Raw genomic sequence first — 21,071 nt, forward strand, 5'->3', positions numbered from 1 at the left:
GGGGCAGAGGATGCTGAATGGTCCGAGGTCAGACCCAGGAAGGTGGAAGCCGTGTGAGCTGGGTGTCCTGCAGACAGGCTGCTCACAGAAAAGAGACTTCCCCAGAGTCCTGACTGGCTTCGTGGGGAGCACTTCCAGAGCATCGCCCGGGGACTCTGTGACAGTCATGCCTTAGCAAATGCAGCATGAGGCCCATAGTAAGCAAGAAGGGCCAGCTAGGGTGTGTATTCGCCAGCCATTATGTACACACCTTGGGCGTGCTGGCCACTAGCCACGTACTGGAGGCTAGTGTTTGCTATGTGTCGTATGACAGGAGCTCCGAGAGGCCCCAGATGAGCTCAAGCCGCTGCTGTGCTAGGCACTGTACAGACCATAGCGAGAGCTGGTTCCTACTCCAAAGAGCTCGCAGTCTCACCAGCCAAGAGAGCCCGAGGGTGAGAAGCAAACACACAGAGCGAGGAAGGGCCAGGGACAGCAGGTCAATGGCAGAGCCCGGCACCGGTGACAAGGCTACCAGCCTGGTGCTCTATCCACTAGCCCTCACTGCCTCCTAGCGGCACCGCGCAAGTGACCGCACGGCCAGAGCGCCTCCCTGTGCTTCTAAAACGGGCTCACTCTTCTTCAAACGAAAGGCTTCGCTGGGAAGGGCGAAAGACTCAACCTGCAGCCAGGTCTGCAGGTGAGTTAGGCCCAATAAAACGGGGCTGTCCTTCCATTTGTATGCCAAACACCTCACTAGCCCTCTCCTCTGCCTGTAGCTTAGCCGGTGCCCTTCCATTAGCAGGGTCTTGGGAAAGGCCGGCTTACCCGACCCGCTGGCCGGAAGGGCTGTGCGCTCCAGGCAGGGCAGCAGGCTGCACAGACTCGGCATCGGAAGTCACCGTGGCAGCCCAATTGTCAAAACTGCCCGGCTGCCACCACGACAACATTCGAAACAACCAGCCAAACGTGCCAGCTCAACCCCAAGCTACGGGCTGACTGCAGGGCTCACTAGGGAAGGTGCTCTGGCCTGTGCTCTGCAGGGGATCAGATGGGAGGCTCGTAACGGTCCCGCGGGGCCTGACCCAACTGGCATTACTTGGCAGCATTTGGTGCTTGGAGACTCGGCTCCTTAGCCTTTGGCTTTACGTGCTGCGCTCATCTCCTGCCCTGCTTACCAACGGCATCAGGCAGGAGCACACAGGGCCTCTAAGCAGCCAGCTCCGTTCACACGGCACCAGGAGCTGGGCTGAGATTGTCCGTGCAGCCTAAGGGAGTTAGGTGGCACCTTAAAGACCAACAGATTTATTTGGGCATAAGCTTTCACGGGGAAAAAGCCCCACTTCTTCTGATGTTGCATGGGAAGAAGTGGGTTTTTTCCCCATGAAAGCTTATGCCCAAATAAATCTGTTAGTCTTTAAGGTGCCACCGGACTCCTCGTTGTTTTTGTGGACACAGATTAACATAGCTACCCCCTGATACTTAAGGGAGTTAGGCACCCAACTCCCACTGAGCTCAGTAAAGCAGGAGTCTTTGTGTCTAGGCTGTGCAGTGCTCAGGCAGCTGGTGAGCGGACGCACACAGACCCCGCTGAATGCCATGGGGCTGGGAACACTGCAGCCAGCAAGGGTTGCAGGCTCCAGGCCATAGTTTTCAAGCTAGCTCAGCTGGTATGACCGAGGCCATTCTGCCCCGAGAGGAGAGGACTATGGTCATTCCTACCACTCAGCTCCGACCCAGACGCTTGCTGGCCAGCCATTGCCAAGCCCTTGTGAGAGTCTCTATCCCTCTTTCACAGGCTCAGGGCCGGGATGGCTCAGATCCCCAAAGGGCTTACGCTGCCTAACTTCCTTTGGAGTTCTGGGCAGAAGTGACTTGGCCAAGGACCCACAGCTGGTATGTGGCAGAGGCAGGACTGAAATCCACATCCTTCCCATGCCCGCAGCAACTGGGCACCTATCTGAAGCCAGTGTTAAGTGCACAGGGCTGGATGGGGTGCGTCACCTCCAGGTTGCTGGCTCGCACCCCCTCTGGGCTAATAGCGAGCAACCAACCATCCAATATCGATGCCGTTCAGGAGCTTCCATGGACCAAGCCAGCTGCCCCGAGGCTAGCTAGTCAGGAGATTGTCCACCAGCACGGCTGGCTGCGCCTGGAGTAGCAGAGGCCTGAAGGAAACACGCTGCCCCCAGTGAAGGGGGTAGGGGAAAGCTGGCACTTGCTCTGCCCTGTGGGCGGGATTGTCCGTATGGATGGGGCATCACATCAGGGGTGCAGGGGGGATCTTCCCCTGGCCCTGCATTCAGTGCTTTAGTCGCTGCTCTCAGGTGCTCCGCTGCAAACTCCCTTTAAGTCACGGCAGATCTCAGCCCCACTGGCCATGGCAAAGTCAAGCTGGCACAGATGGCAAGGACGAGGTACCAGGGGCATTTCCCACTGGATTAATCCCAGAACTGGATAAGCCACAACCTGGTTCTTTGTGGATCCCCTCCTCCCACCCTTGGGGAACCCCCGGGGCCAACGAAAGCGAGAAAAGAAAGTGGGCGTGGGTGTGGGGCAGAGGGGTCCAGTCTTGTGAACAGAACTTTATTGGCAGGGGGAACTCCAGAGTTATACAGAGAAGAGTTTACTGCTGTAGCATGCATGGGCTGTGTGGGTTCAAAGGAGAAAGGTCACAGGGGGGTACAGGTCACAAGAGAACTTGCATCGTACTGACCACTCGCTTGGCAGTGGGGTGTCTCCTTGAGGGCTGCATGCCTCGCACACCTTATTTACAGTGGTGGGTAGCGGGCGGCCCAGCTTCCCCTGGGGGCAGTAAGAGACGCCTGCCCCTCTCTGCGGAGCCCATCACAGCTGTCTTGCCACCCTCCACGTCGCCACGGTCCGGTCCCCTCCCCTCTTCCCCCAGGCCTGGTTCTGCTCCCTCGTCAAACTCCCCAGGGTGGGGATCCAGCCCCCCAGCCTCCCTTGGGAAAGCAGGAGCCCGGCTGGCGGGGCCCAGGATCTGCAGCGGGCCGGGGCAGAAGCCCTGCTGAGCAGTCTCCATCTTCCCAGAGCTTTGGCTGCCTTTTTAAGCTGGCCTGGGCAGCGTGTGGGCAGGATCCGTCCAGATGCGGGCTAACCGGGCTGGCAGCCCGGGCGTGGTACACGCCACACCCACGGGGCTGCAGCCCGGGCATGGTACACGCTGCACCCACGGGGCTGCAGCCGGTGCGTGGTACACACCACACCCACGGGGCTGCAGGCCCCTTTGGCTTGATGGTCACAAGAGCTCAGCTCCCATTCAGGCACCTAAAGGAAGTGGCTAAATTCGCACAAAGTGCCCAGCCCCCAGCAGCTCCCATTCGCCTGGTGCTCCAGCCCCAAGACGGTGCCAGGCGAGAGCTGTGCTTTGCCAACCCTGGTGGAGAAGGCCAAGTGTGTGTGGGTAGGGGGGCAGGCTGCAGGCCAGCTCTAGGGAGGGGGGCAGCTGCTCCCACATTACCTTCCCCAGCCCCGCGAGCACCTTTTGCTGCCTCTCCCCACTTCCCATCCAGCACCAAGGCGGTCACCACCTCCTTCAGGTGTCTTTCCTTGCCCTGGCCCCACACTGCCAGTCCTTCCCCTTCACTGGGGTGGGCAGAGGGTCCAGCCCCCAGGCAAAGCCTCTTCATTTGGGACCAGCAAGGCCGCCCCCAGCAGCAGGATCTGACCCTGGACCCAATGCTCCAGCTAACAGGCTCGGAGAGGTCAAGAACCCGGCTCCCGCCCCTAGCCCAGACCCTGCGGCCCCAAGGGGGCTGGGGACCTCGTTTCAGTGGCTTTTGTGCTTGTGGCTGTACGTGCCGAAATGCAGCAGGGGAAGCCATCCCTGTCAGCTCTGTGGTCTGAGTGGGGTGCAGCGTACTTGGGGAGCAAGTGAATCCTCCCCCCACTCTCCCCATGGACTTTGCACCCCCCAGAGAGGCTGGGAGAAGCAGCTGAGCATTGGGGCGACCATCTGAACCAGCCCCATGCCCCGCAACCTTCACCGGTCCCCACCTGCCTGGGGAGCTGCACCGGCTTAGCCGCCACCAGGAGCGAGTGTAGACGAGAGCTGGTCCCACACCCCCAGCTCTGAGCCTCCCGCCAAGACCTTGGGGAAGATGAGAGCTGGAGGCGCCCCTGCAAGCCGCAGCTCAGGCCCCGAGAGGCTGGCTGCGTGCCCGCGGGGGGCAGCGCCAGGCATGCATACAGACAGGCCGACGCATGCCCGTGTTATGGCCCGCTCCCCGGGCCCGCAAGCGCCGCACCGCCTCCGGGATCGTGCCAGCAGCTAGGCTCCAATCTGTGCTTTGGGGGAGTGGGGGGGGGGCAGGAGCCAGACTTCCCGGAGAGCCCCTTCCCTGCCTGGCCGCAGGTGGGCAGAGCTAGGCCCTGGGAGGGGACCAGCAGGGGCAACACCCCACCCGCTGCCCTGCCCCAGCCGGAGACACTCCTGACCCCTGGCCCGAGAGACACCTCCGCGCTGGAGGGATTGTGCAATTTGTGACAGAGGAAAGGAAAGAAAAAGAAAGGCCACCTCCTCCCTCCCCCCACAATGAAATAAAAATACAAACAGGCCAAGATCCCATCCTGGAAGTCCTGGTGGAATCCGCGCCAAGCCAGAGCAAGCCACACCCCCGGGGCCCCTTCCCGCCTGGTGGTCGGTAGAAAACCAGCCCCTGAACGGGTTTAAAACAACGACAGAAAAATTGTGCTTCCTATTGTTCCAGAGACATACGCCCCCCCAGCCCCCCCCCAGCCTGGGGGACTCCACCATCCCTAAGGCTACGTTTGTGCCAATCCTCTGCCCCCCCCGCGCGAAGGGCTCCTGCCGGAAATCGGGCGGCGTGTGACCGACTGCATCAAGGCACGGGGGCGATGGAGCCGCGGGGGAGGCAGCCGGGGAACTGTTTCGTCAGACATTTCAGAGGGGCCTCGTGCGGGCTGCTTGGCCTTGCCCGGCAGCGCGTGCCCCGCCTGCCCCGGCCGAGTGAGCTGTGCCCCCCGCCCTGCCAGGGACCAGTGCCCGCCCTGCACTCGGGAGTGCACGAAATGGGCCGTGGGGAGAACAGCCCAGGGGAGGGCCGGGAGGCGGCTGGGGGGCAGTATCAGGAAATGCCGTAGGGAAGGAGGATGGGTGGTTCCGGGGAGCGCAGCGGTAACCCTGCTGCAGCGTCAGCCCAATGCCACCCGCTGGCGTGAGCCCGGCAGGGCTTCCCGGGGTGACGGGTAAAGTGCTGTTCTCTCTGCAGCGCGGTAGCTGGACAGGCCATCGGGGAGCCAGGACAGATTGGCCCCAGCCAGGCGGAAAGGGAACATCCCCCCCACCCCACCCCCGGCCCCCTCTCTCTGCCGGTCCACCAGTGGAGCGCCCACGGGCATCACACCAGATCCCAGTCCTAGCTGGGCTGGCCGGGAAGCCAACAGGCCTGATTCACTGGAGGTCGCAGACCTTCCGGACCACGCAACAGAAGCCCTGTCCTGGGACAGACAGAGGGGGTCTTGCTCCCTGCCAGTGCAGGGCAGCGGGGGCGCTGCACCCAGTGCCATCCCTGCCAGCATGGGGCGGAAGGGGCGCTGCCCACCACACGCATAGGAACGGGCCCAGCCCTTGCCAGGTGAGGCCAGAAGGGAAACCCAGGCCCTGTGCCCTCCCAGCAAGAGGCAGAGGGGGACTTTGGGCACTGGCAGGGACCTGGCAGTGTCAGACGGGGGGGACCAGAGGGGAACTCTGGCTTTGGCCCCTCCCAAAAGGAGAGCGGAGAGCTCTGAGATCCTGGGGAGGCCGCTCTGCGCCAGGGGTGTCAAGGAGCAAGTCACCCACTCATTAAAAGATCTCACACCCCCACCATTTACAGTACAAAAACGAGGAAGTGACGAGCCAGGTGGGGTGGGGGGAACCCCAGGTTCACTGGGGCCTTTTCCAGCCAGCTGCCTTCCATCCCCTCATGGCTGCTTTGTTATATCTAGGGTGATGATGAAATCCTGCTTGGAGGGGCCCCAATCCTGCCTAGATCCCACCGAAAAGAAGGAGCGAGTGGGCAGGTAAGGGGAGAAGAGTCCAGTGAGGAAGCACCAGCTGCCAGAGCAAACGCGGAGACCCCGCCCCGGCCCCACAACCGGCTCCTCTCTGGCGCCCCCTACAGTCATTTGCTGGAGACACCTGGGTCTGAGGCGTCTCCCCCTGGATGGGAGCGAGGCTCCCTATGCTCCGCCCCCTCCACTGAAACCCCGCCCCCAAGAGGAGGCTATAAAACCAAACCACACCCTCTCCCCGGCCGGCTCCTATTTGACGGAGGGAGTCCGCTCGATGCTGTACTTGAGGAGGTGGCTGAGGTCCGTGAGGGTGTGCTGGCTGCCTAGCGTGGGGGCCCGCGGGGGCCCGGCGTGCCGGCTGTACACCCCTGGGTTCTCTGCGCTGTTGAACGTGTGGTTCCTCTTGAGGCGGGCGGCCGCCTTGCTGGCCGCGTTGTTGCTGTTGAAGTTCAGCTTGTCGGGTTTCCAGTGGCTGCCGTCGGCGTAGTCCCCGGCCTGCCCGCTCGGTGCCGACACCACCCGGCGCCGGTCCGGGCTGTCGTGCGGCGTGACGGGGAACTCGCCGCACGAGCTCCTGCCCAAGCCGGGCCGGTGGGAGGCGGGCGGCTGCTGCTGGGCCCTCGGCCCCTCGCCGTGCTCCCGGCCCCCGCTCACCGGCAGGTAGCGCATGTCCGTGGAGGAGTCGCTCGCCTCGTCCTCCAGCTCTTGGTCCATGAGCCTGGAGTGGCAGATGGGGATGGCGCGCCCGGCCCGGAGGTGGTGGGGCGCCTGGGCGCGGCCGGAGTGCAGGAGGATGACGGAGGAGCCCGCGCAGGGCGGCTCGCGGATGGAGGCGTTGATGAGATTGTGGCTCTGCTCCCAGCTGCAGTTCTTGAGGTTGCCGGGGCAGCGCTTCTGCTGCAGGGGGGTCTGCTCGGGGGTGGGCAGCACCCCCGAGTCCAGGTCGTGCTGGCTGACCTTGATGAGCCCCTTGGGCCAGCCGTTCTGCATCAGCGGGGCCAGGAGGTTCTCGGGCGGGCCCCCGCGGGCACGGCGCTCGCCCAGCCGGCTGACGCTCACCACCGACTCGCTGTGCGACAGGATGGTCTCCTTGTCCTTGCGGCGCGCCAGCTCCTTGCGGTCCCGGTGCCCGATGAACCAGCACACGCTGAAGCCGGAGATCACCGCCCCGATGACGAAGGCAGCCACGGAGGAGATCACCAGCAGATTCACGGAGACCAGCCCGTCTGGCTCCTCCACGAAGCTCTCGGTCACCAGCCCTAGGGGGAGGGAGGAGCGGGTGAGCGTATGGGGCGCGGGGCACAGGCCAGGCTGCCTGGCACGTTGGCACCGTGCGCTTGCCCGGTGCTTCCAGCAATCAGAGAGTCCAAAGGGCCACACCAGGACCACAGTGCCAGCTGGGATCTGGCAGTTTGAGCTTCCCCACAGCAGTGCCCTGCCCAGGCCAGCTGCTTGTCCTACCCCGTGAGTTCCCCCCCGGCAGTCCCGCACCGATGCCAGCTGGGAGGCCAGCCATGCAGGCTTCCCCACGGCAGCTCCCCCCAACCCCGGCCCCCTGCGCCAGCGAGCCCTTACCCTCACACTCCCCGAGGTGCGAGATGCTGCCTCCGGCGATGTCCTGTTCGAACACAGCCCTGCGGGACGGCCACAAGGAAGGAAGGGATCAGTCAGAGGGAGGAAATGGGCCAAGGCTGCCGTGCTCCCTGGGACCTGAGCATGACTGCTGCCCGGGGGCGGGATGCCATGCTGAGGGGTCAGCTGCCAGCTCATTGCTGGCCGTGTGCTTCCTGCCCCGGGAACCAAACGGGGCCTGGCTGGGGCCGCACTCGGGTGGGAGACAGCAAACCCGGAGCGCTAAGGGGCGGGCATGCTCCCATCTCAGCCAATACAGGGCACAGTGCTGGGGGCGGGGGCTGGGAATAGGAGGGAGGCTGGCTGAATAGGGGACACTTCACCCCTGCAGTCAGTGCAGACCCCAGGGTTGTGCCAGGGGGTGCTGGGGGCCCCGGGCTGGGCTGCTGGGGGCCCCATGGCAGCTGACACGTGGAACCGAGTCTGGTCATTACAGACCCCGGGGCATTCCTGCGCCAAGGCCAGATGCCAGCCCTGGCCCGATTCCTGCAGGGGAGGGAATTCCATCCTCCACCCCCCTAACCTCCTCCAGTGACGCCACATGGAAATGACACGACCCTTGGGGTGGGGGTGCTCAGCACGGGCTGGGCCGGGGAATGCAGCAGCAGACGGTCGGATGGGAGCAAAGGGCTCCCAGGGGAAGGGAGATGCTCGGTGGATGGTCCCCCATTCGTGTTCTGGGTCTCAATAGGCCCCACTGGCAAATCCCTCCCCTCTCCGTAATCTGGGGCTTGGTCCAGCCCTATGTCCGTGGAGCACCCCAGGAGGGAGCTACTCCCCAGTACACCCCGAGGAGCTGCTGGCCTCTTGAGCATCTCTCCTTTATCCCCAGACGCCTAGCACGGGGCAGGGACACGGGGTCTCCGGCAGGGCGAGGGCTGAGATGCTGCATGAGGAAGAAGATCCCGGGATTCTTTCGGCAGCAGAAGTCTGGGCAAAACCTCTCACCTGGGCGCCGAATTCCCGCCCCGCCTGGTGGGGACCACATGCCGTTACCGTCTGACGGGGCTTGGGCGTGAGATGAGTTTGCTGGTTCTCAGCCCAGCTGTTAGGAGGGTCGCAGCATAAACCCCACCTGCGCAATCAGTGGTACCCCAGGCTGGCTGGCTCAGCAGAGAGGTCAAAGGCGCAGGGAGGTGGCCCCACCAGATCAGGGTGGAGGCAGAGTAGCAGGGCAGCGAGGCGGAGGCTCATCCCACAGCCTGGGTTGCCCCAGGTCTCCGGTCTTTAGGGCCGTTAACCCAGCACCACCTGCAGCAGCCAACTCCCATCCAGACGGCTCCCCACCCCCAGCCCTGGAGGGGTCCTCGCTGGCCAGTATTACCTGGTGTTGGTTTCCAGGAAGATGCAGGAGCCCTCGGGGGTCCAGCCGCAGTAAGGGTCCCGGCTCCCGAGGCAGTTCCTGAAACCCGGCAGGCAAGGGGGCTGGTTAGAGAAGTCCACGTCCTGGCACGGTGGATCGCGGGCGCCTAGTCCATAGTCAGGGTGGGACAGTTTACTGGGCCAAATCTATCCCTGGTGTAGGCCCCTTGGAGCCAGCAAGGTCACGTGGCGAAGAAATTGGCTCATGGGGTCTTTGAGAACCTGGATGCGACTCGTGAGAATGCTGCATCCGGGGCGGCAAAGAAGCTGTGTTGACTATTAAATAACGAAGGAACACAGGCTGGCATGTATGCAGGCAGCGTGGGCTGGTGGGTGGGGAGCTGGGCAGGGCCTCAGGACGCCTGGGTTCTCGTCCCAGCTCTGCTACTGGGGGAGCCCGGGGCAAGTCACTTCCTCTGTTTCCCTTCCCATCTTTTGTGTTGTCTGTGAGCAGGGACCGTCTCTCGCTCTATGCACAGCGCCTGGCACAATGGGGCCACATCCAAATAATGACCTCCGAAAAGCTCCATTAGAAGAACATGGGGGTTACACTGTCCAGCACGCCCAAGGCAGGAAGCGGCTGCATTAATGCCCGCATTACCTCAATCCAGTGCCCTAGTAAGTCTGCATTAGGGTCCCAGTTTTCATGGTCACGTGCTATTTTTAACATAAGGTCCCCTGCTTCATTCAGCTCTCGGTCGACTCTCAACTCCAGGGGACGGAGGGCACGTCTGCTCAGGTGGGCAGCTGGCCTGTGGCCACGCTGGAGCTGACGGCAGGGAAGGGGCCCAGAATGCCCCTGGAGACCCCCTCGAGCCCAGGAGCTGATGGACAAAGCGGTGGTTGTCCTGGAAAAATCACATGCTGCCCTCAGCTCAGTCCCTTCCTAGAAGCCAGAGCTTTAATTTGCCAGGAGCTTCCCGAAGGGGCCAGGTATTAAGCCGAGACGTTCTGAATAATTGTGTCTCGGGCTCTGATAATGAGGCTGGGGAATGTCGCAGGTGAGGACGTGGGCACCGGCCCTCGGGCCCCACCACGTGTGATGGATGGCATTACTTGCGGGGCAGCTTGGCTCCTACAAGAGGAACTCGCCCCTCACCCCCCAGAACCACAGTCATGGGACAGCGGGGACGAGAGACAGGGGTTTCAATGCAAAACCAGGGAGAGGGTTGTGTGTTGCGGGGGAAGGATGCTCTACGGACCCCAAGCCCCGCCCACAACCCCAAACCCCGCCCACTCACAACCCCCGAGCTGAGGACGAGAAACTCACTTCATGCAGCCCGAGTGCTGCTGGCATCGGGCAGTGGGCACCCTCACCACGCACGGGGGGAAGGCCAGCAGCAAGGACCCCGTGGCTTTGTCCAGCTCCATGCCCAAGAGCTTCCTTTCGTCCTCGTTGTCTCGGCCGCACCTGCAGACAGACCCAGGGGAAATCTCAGTCCGCCCAATGTCCCAGAGGAGAGCCTGCCCGCCCTGACCCTGGGCTGCCACTGTGCGGGGTGGCCAGCGTGCAACTGGGACTGGTCCCCAGAAGGGCATGGGGCGGAGGGACCTTTGGCATCCTTCCCAACAGACAGAGAACAGAACCAAAGCCCCACGCTCCTCCCCACACCTCTGAGAAGGTGCCAAGTCAGGCAAGGAACCCGAGGTCCTTTTGTGCTGCAGGAGATGGGGAGGTCCTCCGATGGACCATGGGGCGGGATTCACTCTGCATCACTGTCAGGGAGGCCTGACACCTGGGGACTGATCACACCCTGCGTTGGGTGGACGTGGAGGGCCAGGGGCAGGCCTGTGCGGACACGGAACGTGAACTCAGAGTGCGTGTGGGAGCCACTGTGAATCTGACGCCCCCTCACGGAAGCCAACTTCTGCACCAGGGCCTGAGAATTACATGGGAGACTGTGACAGAGACCTGCCCAGGCAGGTCTAGTACCCGCGTCGCACCATCGTCTCACTTGTTCACCATGGGAGGGTGGGGGGGTCATGCAGGGTCTCTGCCGCAAGCTAAGAACTAGCTGATCGTCATGGTCAGGGTGAGATGTTTGGAGAGGAAGTCATTGGAGAGAGACGTAACACAGAGGAGATCAGCTTTGAAGTGAAGCTCGTCCCCAGTGGCGAGGTGGCGGACTGAATCAGCCGCCCTGAGTTTGCCGTTTAAGCTGCAGGCCTGAGGATTTACAAAGACCCAAGTACCCCAAGAAAATAGGGGACCCCCCCTGGGCCAAGAGACAAGAGTCTGTAACTGCAGGAGAAGAGAGGGCCCAAGATTTTATCCATTATGGAGGAGACACGCTAGCTCCAGGTGGATCCCAGCTTTCTGGACTGGACAAGTGCTGCACGGACTCACCATTTGGGTGAGAAATACCTTGTTAGACAGGAAAGCAGCTTGTTAATAAGTATAGGCTCTAGATTGGGTTGTACCTGTAACCTTACGTTTCCAAATCCTTGTACTTGCTGCTCTTTGAGTCTCTGTCTCAAGCTCTGTGAAATACACTTCGCTTTGGGTTTGCTACAGACACGTCCACATGCCTCATGCTAAGGAGAGGGCAGAACCACGATGAACCCAGTACCCTGGGGTGCGCTGCGGGTGTCCAGACGCAAGGGACTGGGCACTCCCGTGCCACAAGAGTAGAAGCTGGGGAGTGTAACTCTGGATAGTTGGGGAGACTTTCCCCAGGTGGGCACAAACAACACTCCCTGCTGCTGTGAGAAAGCCGTAGGGACTCACCTTAGTATCACAGAGACTCGGATCCATCCGTCCAGGTGCTTACACCATGCCCGCCCCCATGGCATTTCCTGTTCTCTGACTGGCATTTCTGTGTCCCCAAAGCCCACTGCATGTTCCCCAAACCCCCTCCATCCTGTTTAACTTCATTCCCAGCCCCTGGGTGCCACTGTTCCGAAAGCGCTAGCCGCCTACCTGCCGGGGTGGTAGGTCTCGAACTCCTCCAGGAGCAGGCTCTGGCTCCCGGCGCTGATGGCTGAGCGGCTGGCACTGATGTTGGGCTTGATCAGGAACTTGAGGATGGTGCCAGTGTTGGAGCCCAGGAAGACCACGGTGCAATTGCCCCAGGGCCCCGCCGCAGTGTCCACCACAATTTTACGGAGCTGATACCTGCAGAGTGTGGGGTGGAAGTGGGGTTGCTCGTTATTGTTCATGATGGCTGAGGTTCAGGAGAAGCCCCAGAGAAGAGGTGATGCCATCAGATGTGGGGGAGTGAGGCAGGAGGAAGGGGAGATGGGATAGTGTCCCGGGGTTAACACACCTAGCGTGGATCGGACTCTCTGTAGCTAGAAAAGAACTGCAGAGTTACCACTTACGGCCCTCCTGCTAGTGTGTATGGGAAATCTACGTCCCCACCCAAACCCAACCCACATCGCAACCAGAATCCACCCAGATCCCCATGAGAACCCAACCCAGATCCCAAACTGAACTTGATCCAGATCCCAACCAGAACCCAACCCAGATCCCCGTCAGAACCCACCCACATCCCCATCAGAACCCACCCACATCCCAAACTGAACTTCATCCAGATCCTAACCAGAACCCAACCCAGATCCCCATCAGAACCCACCCAGATCCCCATCAGAACCCACCCACATCCCAAACTGAACTTCATCCAGATCCTAACCAGAACCCAACCCAGATCCCCATCAGAACCCACCCAGATCCCCATCAGAACCCACCCACATCCCAAACTGAACTTCATCCAGATCCTAACCAGAACCCAACCCAGATCCCCATCAGAACCCACCCAGATCCCCATCAGAACCCACCCACATCCCAAACTGAACTTCATCCAGATCCTAACCAGAACCCAACCCAGATCCCCATCAGAACCCACCCAGATCCCCATCAGAACCCACCCACATCCCAAACTGAACTTCATCCAGATCCTAACCAGAACCCAACCCAGATCCCCATCAGAACCCAACCCAGATCCCCATCAGAACCCACCCAGATCCCAAACTGAACCTGAAGAAACAACAGTCCAAGAAGGTATACACACATGTACACACCCCCACACACCTACACCCCCCCCCCCGGCATCCATACAGACTCCAGAAGCCCATGCACCATACATCCAGAGCAGAAATGCACAGATTCTACTTACATTCTGGACACAATCCCTCTCCACACAGGGACATCCCTGCTTCCACATGTTCACACACTTGCACATCACGTGTGGGCACAGACACCCCTGCACCACTTCAGTGGTTTCCTTGCTATGCAACATACACCCACACAGCTATAGACAGACAGACCCATGAACCCATGGACAGACAGACCCCCGAGAAAGGCCCCCAGAGGCCGAGCCAAGGCCAGGCAGAGGAGAGGAAGAGATTTTGGTGGGTATCACAACCTTTACAGAAAGCTGCAGCTAAACAAGAGCTCCTTGTCCCTACCCACCCCCACACCCCCCCAAAAGGGTCAATTAGAATAAGTTTTCTGTTGTCTCATCACAGCTGTAATTATCAGCACCAATGAACTCCGGCTGTTTTGCATTTTCAGTGCTGGTACCATGGGGTGAGGATTGGGAAGCACTGCGCTCCCCACCCCCTCCTGCTCCCTCCCGCCAGCGCGCCATCAGGGCCCGGCTGGCAACCGCATGCCCCCCTGGCACGTGCACTGGTCCCTGTCCCCGTCCTCCCAGCTTCCCGCATATGCACCCCCCGACGTGCGGTGCACACTCCCCACCACACCCCGCCGCATTTCCCCTCTCAACGCCTCGAATCCCAGCGAGTGATGCATCTGCCCATCAACAGGAGCCCCCAGAGCCTCTGGATGGGAGCTTCTGGCTTGAGAGCCAGGGAGTGATGCTTGATTAATTCCACATAAAACAGCAATTAAGGCAGATTTAATTAGAATGAGGCAATCTCGGCAGCACAGTTGAGAAGATGTATCAAGCCTCTTGGTGCCCTCAGTCCTCGCACAGGCACATGTGCGCACACACCCACGAGTGCACATGTGACACCCACCCCCTCACAAATGCACATTTACACACCGGCACACACATTCGCAAGAGCATGCATAGACGCACAAGGGCATGTGTACACCCATGTGCATACATGTCCCCACACTCAAAACTGCACACACGCACAAGTGCGCATGTCCACACACAAGTGTAGACACACTCACAAGTTCACACGCACACACACAAGTGTAGACACACTCACAAGTTCACATGTATGCACACATGTCCACGCTCAAAAGTGCACACATACACATGGACACACCCCCTCAGAAGGGCCCATGTGCACATACACACTCAGTTGCATGCATTCACACGCACTTACACACTCGCACACTCGCAAGTGCACACGTGCACACACACCTGTGCACACACCCTTCGCATCGTTTATCTCCTTCTAAGGAAAATCATAGAATCATAGGAGATCAGGGTTGGAAGGAACCTCAGGAGGTATCTAGTCCAACCCCCTGCTCAAAGCAGGACCAACCCCAACTAAATCATCCCAGCCAGGGCTTTGTCAAGCCGGGCCTTAAAAACCCCTAAGGATGGAGATTCCACCACCACCCTAGGGAACCCATTCCAGGGCTGCATCACCCTCCTAGTGACAGACTGTTTCCTAATAGCCAACCTAGACCTCCCCCACTGCAACTTGAGACCATTGCTCCTTGTTCTGCCACCCACCACCACTGAGAACAGCCGAGCTCCATCCTCTTTGGAACCCCCCGTCAGGTAGCTGAAGGCTGCTATCAAATCCCCCCTCACTCTTCTCTTCCGCCGACTAAATAACCCCATTTCCCTCAGCCTCTCCTCGTAAGTCATGTGCCCCAACCCCCTGATCATTTTCATTGTGCTCCGCTGGACTCTCCAATTTGTCCACATCCCTTCTGTAGAGGGGGGCCCAAAACTGGACGCAATACTCCAGATGTGGCCTCACCAGTGCCGAATAGAGGGGAATAATCACATCCCTCGAGCTGTTGGCAACGCTCCTACTAATGCAGCCCAATATGCCGTTAGCCTTCTTGGCAACACGGGCACACTGCAAACTCATATCCGGCTTCTCGTCCACTGTAACCCCCAGGTCCTTTTCTGCAGAACTGCTGCTTAGCCAGTCGGTCCCCAGCCTGTAGCAGTTCATGGGATTCTTCTGTCCTAAGCACAGGATTCTGCACTTGTCCTTGTAGAACCTCATCAGATTTCTTTTGGCCCAATCCTCCAATTTGTCTAGGTCACTCTGGACGCTATCCCTACCCTCCAGCGTATCTACCTCTCCCTGCAGCTTAGTGGCATCCGCGAACTTGCTGAGGGTGCAATCCATCCCATCCTCCAGATCATTAATGAAGATGTTGAACACAACCGGCCCCAGGACCAACCTAAATCTGCTCCAGGCAGCTGAGACAGGGGAACGAAGGGGGAATCCAGTCCTGCCTAACACTCACTCCACCCTCCCTAAACACCAGTCCGGCCACACCTCTTGGCTCTTTGCTCCTGGCTGGGAGCACCCAGGCCAGGCCTCCAGGGAGCCAGCGGCTCGAGGCGTGTGTTGCTCCTTGGCTTTCCCCCTGTTCCTGCGGGGTGGGGTGTGTGTGTGGCCTGGGCCCCCCCGGGCGCCAGGGAGGGGGAAGCACGGCCGAGCGGGCGGGTTTTCTCACCGAGTCATGCTGCGGATGATCCACGGGGCGTGGCCCAGGGAAGGCACCGACTCGTCCATCAGGGGATGCGTCTTCACGAAGTTGAGGATCTCGTCCGGGAAGGAGCTGGAGGAGTCATAGCGCATGTCGGGGGCTGCGCAGCACCCGGGCCTGGGGGCAGAGGGGGAGGCAAGGGCTGAGTGGCACAGACCCCCCCACTTCCTCTCGCCCGCAAACCTTGACCCCTCCCACCCCTGTGTGTCCCTCCCGGAGGGTGCAGCTGCTAGCAGTGGCCCGGGGGAGCAGGAAGCCGGGGCAGGGGGGCGGCCCTGCCTACCTGAGCAGGGGTGTGACCAACGGATCATGAATGGATCGTTCCCTCTGTCGCCCCCCTAACCTCCAGGCAGGGGCTGGTCCCGAACCCTCGATCTGACTGCATGGGCCACAGGTGACTCTTGAGTTAGAACTGGAGGTGGGGGCGGTGAGGGGGACACTCTAAGACTCAGGGCCCATGGTGGGGGATGGGGTGGGAACCCAGGACTTGGGCTGGGAGGGGTGACATTTCAGGACCCAGGGTCAGGGAGAGGATGGACACCCCAGGACATGGGGACCAGGGTGGGGGAAGGACACTCCAGGACAGAGGATGGGGAAGGGGAGGGACAACCCAGGACACAAGGACCAAGGTGGGCAAGTGGAAGGACCCCCAGGACGCAGGGGAGGAGAGGGACCCCCAGGACACAGGGTGGGAGAGGGTTGATAATTGGCCATGCTCTCTGCATGGGCATCGCTCCACATTCCCGCTCTCTGCTGGGCCAGCGCTCCTGGTCTGCCCACACAAAGCCTGGGTGCTCTGCCCTGGCAGCCAGCCCGCTGCGGGGTCCTGGCGATACACACAGGCCGTTGCCCAGGGTGCATGCCATCCACTCACCGCGGCTTCGGCACCATCTCTTCTGGCACGGGAGTCCAGATGGACTCGGGGGATTTCTGCTCCCGGAAGCGCCCCTCAAAGACAGATGCCACCTGTGCCATGTCGAAGGCGCAGACCGCTGAGCCGGGGATGCTGCAGAGACACAAGGGCCATGAGAGCCATGTCGCCGGCCCAGCCTCCCAGCACCCACTCCCACACTCCTCCTGCACAGCACGGGACCCCCCTGCAAAGGTCACAGAGGACATTACGGGCCTGGGCTGAGCAGCTCGCTAAGGACTTGGGTGAATATTTTTGGGTGTCCCAACGTTTCTTGTCTGGGGCTGGGGCTGAATTCCGCTTTGACTCTGCGCTGATCCTTTGTCGGGTTCTGTTTGGGATCTAGTACTGCTTGGGATCTGGTTTGGTGTCTAGGCCCAGCTCTGTTTGGGATCCATTTGGGGTTGGGTTCTGTTTGGGATCTAGTTTGGTGTCTGGGCTTGATTCCGTTCAGATTTGGTTTGGCTTCTGAGTCTGGTTTTGCGTGAGATCTGCTTACGGATCTGAGCCAGGTTCTGTTTGGGATCTAGTTTCGGTTGAGCTATGGATGGGATTTGTCTTGATGTAGATTTGTTTGGAATCCTGTCTGGAGCCTGGGCTGGGTTCTGTTTGGGATCCAGTCTGGGCTGGGTTCCGTTTGGGATCCAGTCTGGAGCCTGGGCTGGGTTCTGTTTGGGATCCAGTCTGGGCCAGGTTCCATCTGGGATCCAGTCTGGAGCCTGGGCTGGGTTCTGTTTGGGATCCAGTCTGGCCTGGGTTCTGTTTGGGATCCAGTCTGGGCCAGGTTCCGTGGGATCCAGTCTGGAGCCTGGGCTGGGTTCTGTTTGGGATCCAGTCTGGGCCAGGTTCCATCTGGGATCCAGTCTGGAGCCTGGGCTGGGTTCTGTCTGGGATCCAGATCCAGCCCAGGCCAGGTTCTCCGCACAGCAATCTGAAAGCAGCTACTTGGCTCCCAGTCACACAAAGCTGTGTCAGACCCACACCGCAGCATCCTCTCACCTCGGGGGACCCCTGGCCTGCCCCGTCCGTGCCTGGCACCTTAACCAATGTGGCGGCAGGAGATGGGGAGGTCTCTGCAGCTGGCATGGCTCAGGGTGCTAACATCCCGGAGGGGGCCGAGCTGCCTGCCCCTCTTGGTGGCTACTGCCAAGGCTCGGGGTGGGGGGCGGGGAAGGGATAGACTGCATGGCTCAGACAGGGGAGGGAGGCCTTCAGAGCAGCCAAAAGACAGAGAAAAAAACCCATTCTCTACCCACTGCCCACCCTGGGCGGCTCTCGCCATGGCAGACTTGTTACCAAAGCTACCGCCAGACCCAAAGAGCCGGGACCCCCCACTGCACAATCAGCCCTTGCCCCCTAGCCCTGGGCTCAACAGGCAGCGCATACCAATCGCCCGCAGCAGTCAGGGATGTTCCTGGGCCTGTGACGGGAGATGCCCTGGCCTCCCCGGAGAAGGGGCACGTCTGGATTTTTCTCCCCCGCCATCCCCCGCAGGTTTGCACATAATCCCAGCCATGGAATGGACCCTCGCGGGTGAAACTGACGTCCCCGTGGGTTCCCATGGTGCCACGCGGCAGGAGGACCCCAGTGGGCTTGGCTAGGGAGCGGATAGGTGGGGAGCACCCACCGGCAGCCCCTCTATCCCTGTTCCCCCCCGCCAGTGCCTCCCGCACACTGGCGGGCCCTGCCGATCAGTGCCGCCCCCTCCCTCCTGCCCGCCGCAATCAGCGGTTTCACGGCAGGCAGGAGGCTGGGGGGGGGGGGGAGCGAGGATGCAGTGTGCTGAGGGGAGAGAGTGGAATTGGGCAGGAAGAGGCAAGGTGGGAGTGGAGCGGGGTCAGGAAGAGGCGGGGGGGGGGCCTCGGTGGAGTGGTGGTGGGACCTGGGACAGAGCCGGGAGTTGAGCCCCCCGGGTGTGAAATATGCACGATGACCCCCTAAATCACGCAAAGCCCGTTGCACGGCTGGTGGATGGGAGGGACAGTCTGAGCCCAAGTGCCAGGAGCAACTCACGATGGGCCTGATCCATGGCCAGGGCAAGGCAATGGGAGTCTTTGAGCTCCGGATCAGGCCCAAAGCCGGGCGTGCATGCGTTTTCCCTGAGGCGCAGCGGCCTCTCAGCAAGGCTGCGTGGAAAATCTGCAGGGCTGGGGGGACAACAGTGCGGGTGTCCGTGCAGCCCTGATCCAAAGCCGAGTGGAACGAATGCAGAGACTCCCACTGACTTCAGCTACCTGGATCTGGCCCTCAGGGCTCATGCAGGATGTGTGCACAAGTGCACGTGTGCAGGCCCCCAGGCCCACGTGCGAGGGTGTGCACGTGTGTGCGTGTGCAGAGACTGCAAGTGGAATTTCAGAAGGGGGGGACGGACTGATCTGTGCCCGATTTGGTCAGCACGTCGGGGTTCTCTGCAGACGTCCCGTGGGAGCCATCGGCCCAACGCTGAGATCCACTAGCCTGTGGGAGCTTTGCGAGGCAGTCTGCAGGATCAGGTCCCCAAGCTGGCTGGGGCACATGCCTGCTCCTTTGGGAAGGGGGCGCGAACATCAGCTGGGGGCGAAATGAGCAGTGAGGAGAGACCCCCCCAGCTGGACACGGTGCCGGGGGCCCCTCCCTGCCCCTTGGCTGCAGAGGACTGACCTGTTGGAGGGCGTGGAGAAGACCGCCAGCACCACGGGCCGCCCGTCCAGGTACAGGATGTCCGTCACCGACTGGATGACGTTGAAGTAGAAGTGCGAGTCCCCCGGCACGGAGCAGTTCAGCCGGGCCTTGAGGAAGGACGTCCACTGCTTCTCCAGCACGCGCTGCGACCCGCCCATGTCGTTCTTACACACCCGGGCCACCCGGGACACCACCACCTGCCGCGGGGACGAGGGTGTCACGGGGAGGAGGCACCCGCCCCTGCCGCCCTCCCAGCCCAGCCAATGACCCGTCTTCCCGCTTGCCCACACCGGAGCTGCTGTACCCCCCGCCCCCCTGGCTAGTCAGTAGCCCTTTCACTGCAGGATCGTGGAGGGGGGAAGAGAGGGATTGAGCTTTGGGGGGGTGTAGCGTGGCACACACTGTGGTTATCTCCCATGCAGCGGCCTCTGTGCCCCACCCCAGTTACAGCCTGGCCTGAAGACGCTTCTGTGGGTGGATCTTCTGTCCGGCCCATCCCCAGGTCCCAGGCCAGTCAGTGCGAACGCCCCACCTTCCCAGGCTGCCGCCTCTCCTCCACCTCTGCCCAGAACCTGCCTCCACAGACCCGCGCTAGGTCCCCGTTGGAGAGACAGCAGGGCGGAGCAGGGCACGGGACTGGGACTTAGGAGACTTGGGACCCATTCCCTGCTGCGCCACTGACCAGCTGGGTGACCGCGGGCAAGTCACTTCCCCTCTCTGTGCCTCTCCCTCCCTGCCACCCTTTGTCTGGCTCGCCCGCTTACACAGTATGTGCTTTGGGGCAGGAACTGTCTTCCCCCTGTATCTGTGCAGCGCCCTGCACGGTGGGGGCCCTGATCTCAGCTGGGGCAGGGTCTGTCTCCTCCTGTGTCTTCGCAGCGCCTTGCACAATAGAATCCTGAGCCCAGCTGCAGCCTTCGTGCGCTGCTTTGAAGCTAAGGCAATTCTCCCAGTACTTTGCCCTGTAAATCAGTATCGACGGGTCAGGAGCATCCACTGCCCACAGAACCATCGGTCCTCCATGTGCTCCCAAGGCCTGTGATCTCCATTCTCCACCCTAGCTTGTCCCCAAGACTTCACCTAGGGAAGTGAAGGAGCAGAGCAGACGCCGGCTGGGCGGCCCTGCCCCTGGAGAGCGCTGGCTGCAGCCCGGGAAGGGTGCCTCACCTTTTCCAGGTAGTTGAACTCCATGGCGATCTCCCGGAAGAAGAAATAGACGTGGCTCTTCCACTCCACCGCGTGGACAAAGTAGGGCTCTGGTGGGAGAAGGGCGAGAACACAACGGGGTCAGGGCCTAGCTACAGGAAGCAGAGAGGGGGGGAACCTGATGAGAGTCAGCAGCGCGTGTTCCCTACGGGGGCACCCTCGCCTTGAGACAGGGCCTGGCGGGAGTGGCATAGGGGGAGCTGCCCCAGGAGCCTCCAAGCTGAGAAACTTTCTAAGGCAGCAGGTAACAGAACCCCCACATCAGATCCAGCTTGGTCCCCAGCAGAGAATGTTCTCCCTCTCCCCGCACCCCACTGGGAATGGCCTCTGTGGGGACGGGAAACCACCTTTGAACCACTTGGAGTCATGCTTGACGGTGCGCAGAGTGGGGCTGTCCCCCAGGCTCCGGTAGATCACTGTGTCGATTGCCAGGAAATCCGTCACCGTGGCCGTGAACAGCATCCCGCCTGCCAAGGAGAGAGAGGAAATGAATAGATAGATAGATATTGCGGTGATAGATGTTGGGGTGTGTGTATGGGGATAGATAGATAGATAGATAATGGAGTGATAGATAGATATTGGGGTGTGTATGTAGATAGACATTGGGGTGATAGATATTGGGGTGTG

General features: G+C 61.0%; 1 protein-coding gene across 3 annotated transcripts in view; it reads right to left on the reverse strand.

The window, feature by feature from the left end:
• Positions 1-2,544: 2,544 nt before the first annotated feature.
• Positions 2,545-21,071, reverse strand: part of SEMA6B (semaphorin 6B) — an 86,649-nt gene continuing 68,122 nt past the window's right edge. For all 3 annotated transcript variants that reach the window (XM_084614241.1, XM_084614242.1, XM_084614240.1), the window contains exons 8-17: positions 20,792-20,911; positions 20,406-20,494; positions 19,218-19,435; positions 16,542-16,673; positions 15,635-15,784; positions 11,933-12,127; positions 10,283-10,423; positions 8,975-9,052; positions 7,594-7,652; positions 2,545-7,277 (exon numbers count right to left, since the gene is read on the reverse strand). In XM_084614241.1, coding sequence (XP_084470367.1) covers positions 6,268-7,277; positions 7,594-7,652; positions 8,975-9,052; positions 10,283-10,423; positions 11,933-12,127; positions 15,635-15,784; positions 16,542-16,673; positions 19,218-19,435; positions 20,406-20,494; positions 20,792-20,911 — 2,192 coding nt within the window. In that variant the 3' untranslated portion in view covers positions 2,545-6,267. The remainder of the gene's footprint in view (positions 7,278-7,593; positions 7,653-8,974; positions 9,053-10,282; positions 10,424-11,932; positions 12,128-15,634; positions 15,785-16,541; positions 16,674-19,217; positions 19,436-20,405; positions 20,495-20,791; positions 20,912-21,071) is intronic.

This window comes from Lepidochelys olivacea (genome assembly GCF_965140295.1).
Source record: "Lepidochelys olivacea isolate rLepOli2 genome assembly, chromosome: 25".
Taxonomy (NCBI): domain Eukaryota; kingdom Metazoa; phylum Chordata; order Testudines; family Cheloniidae; genus Lepidochelys; species Lepidochelys olivacea.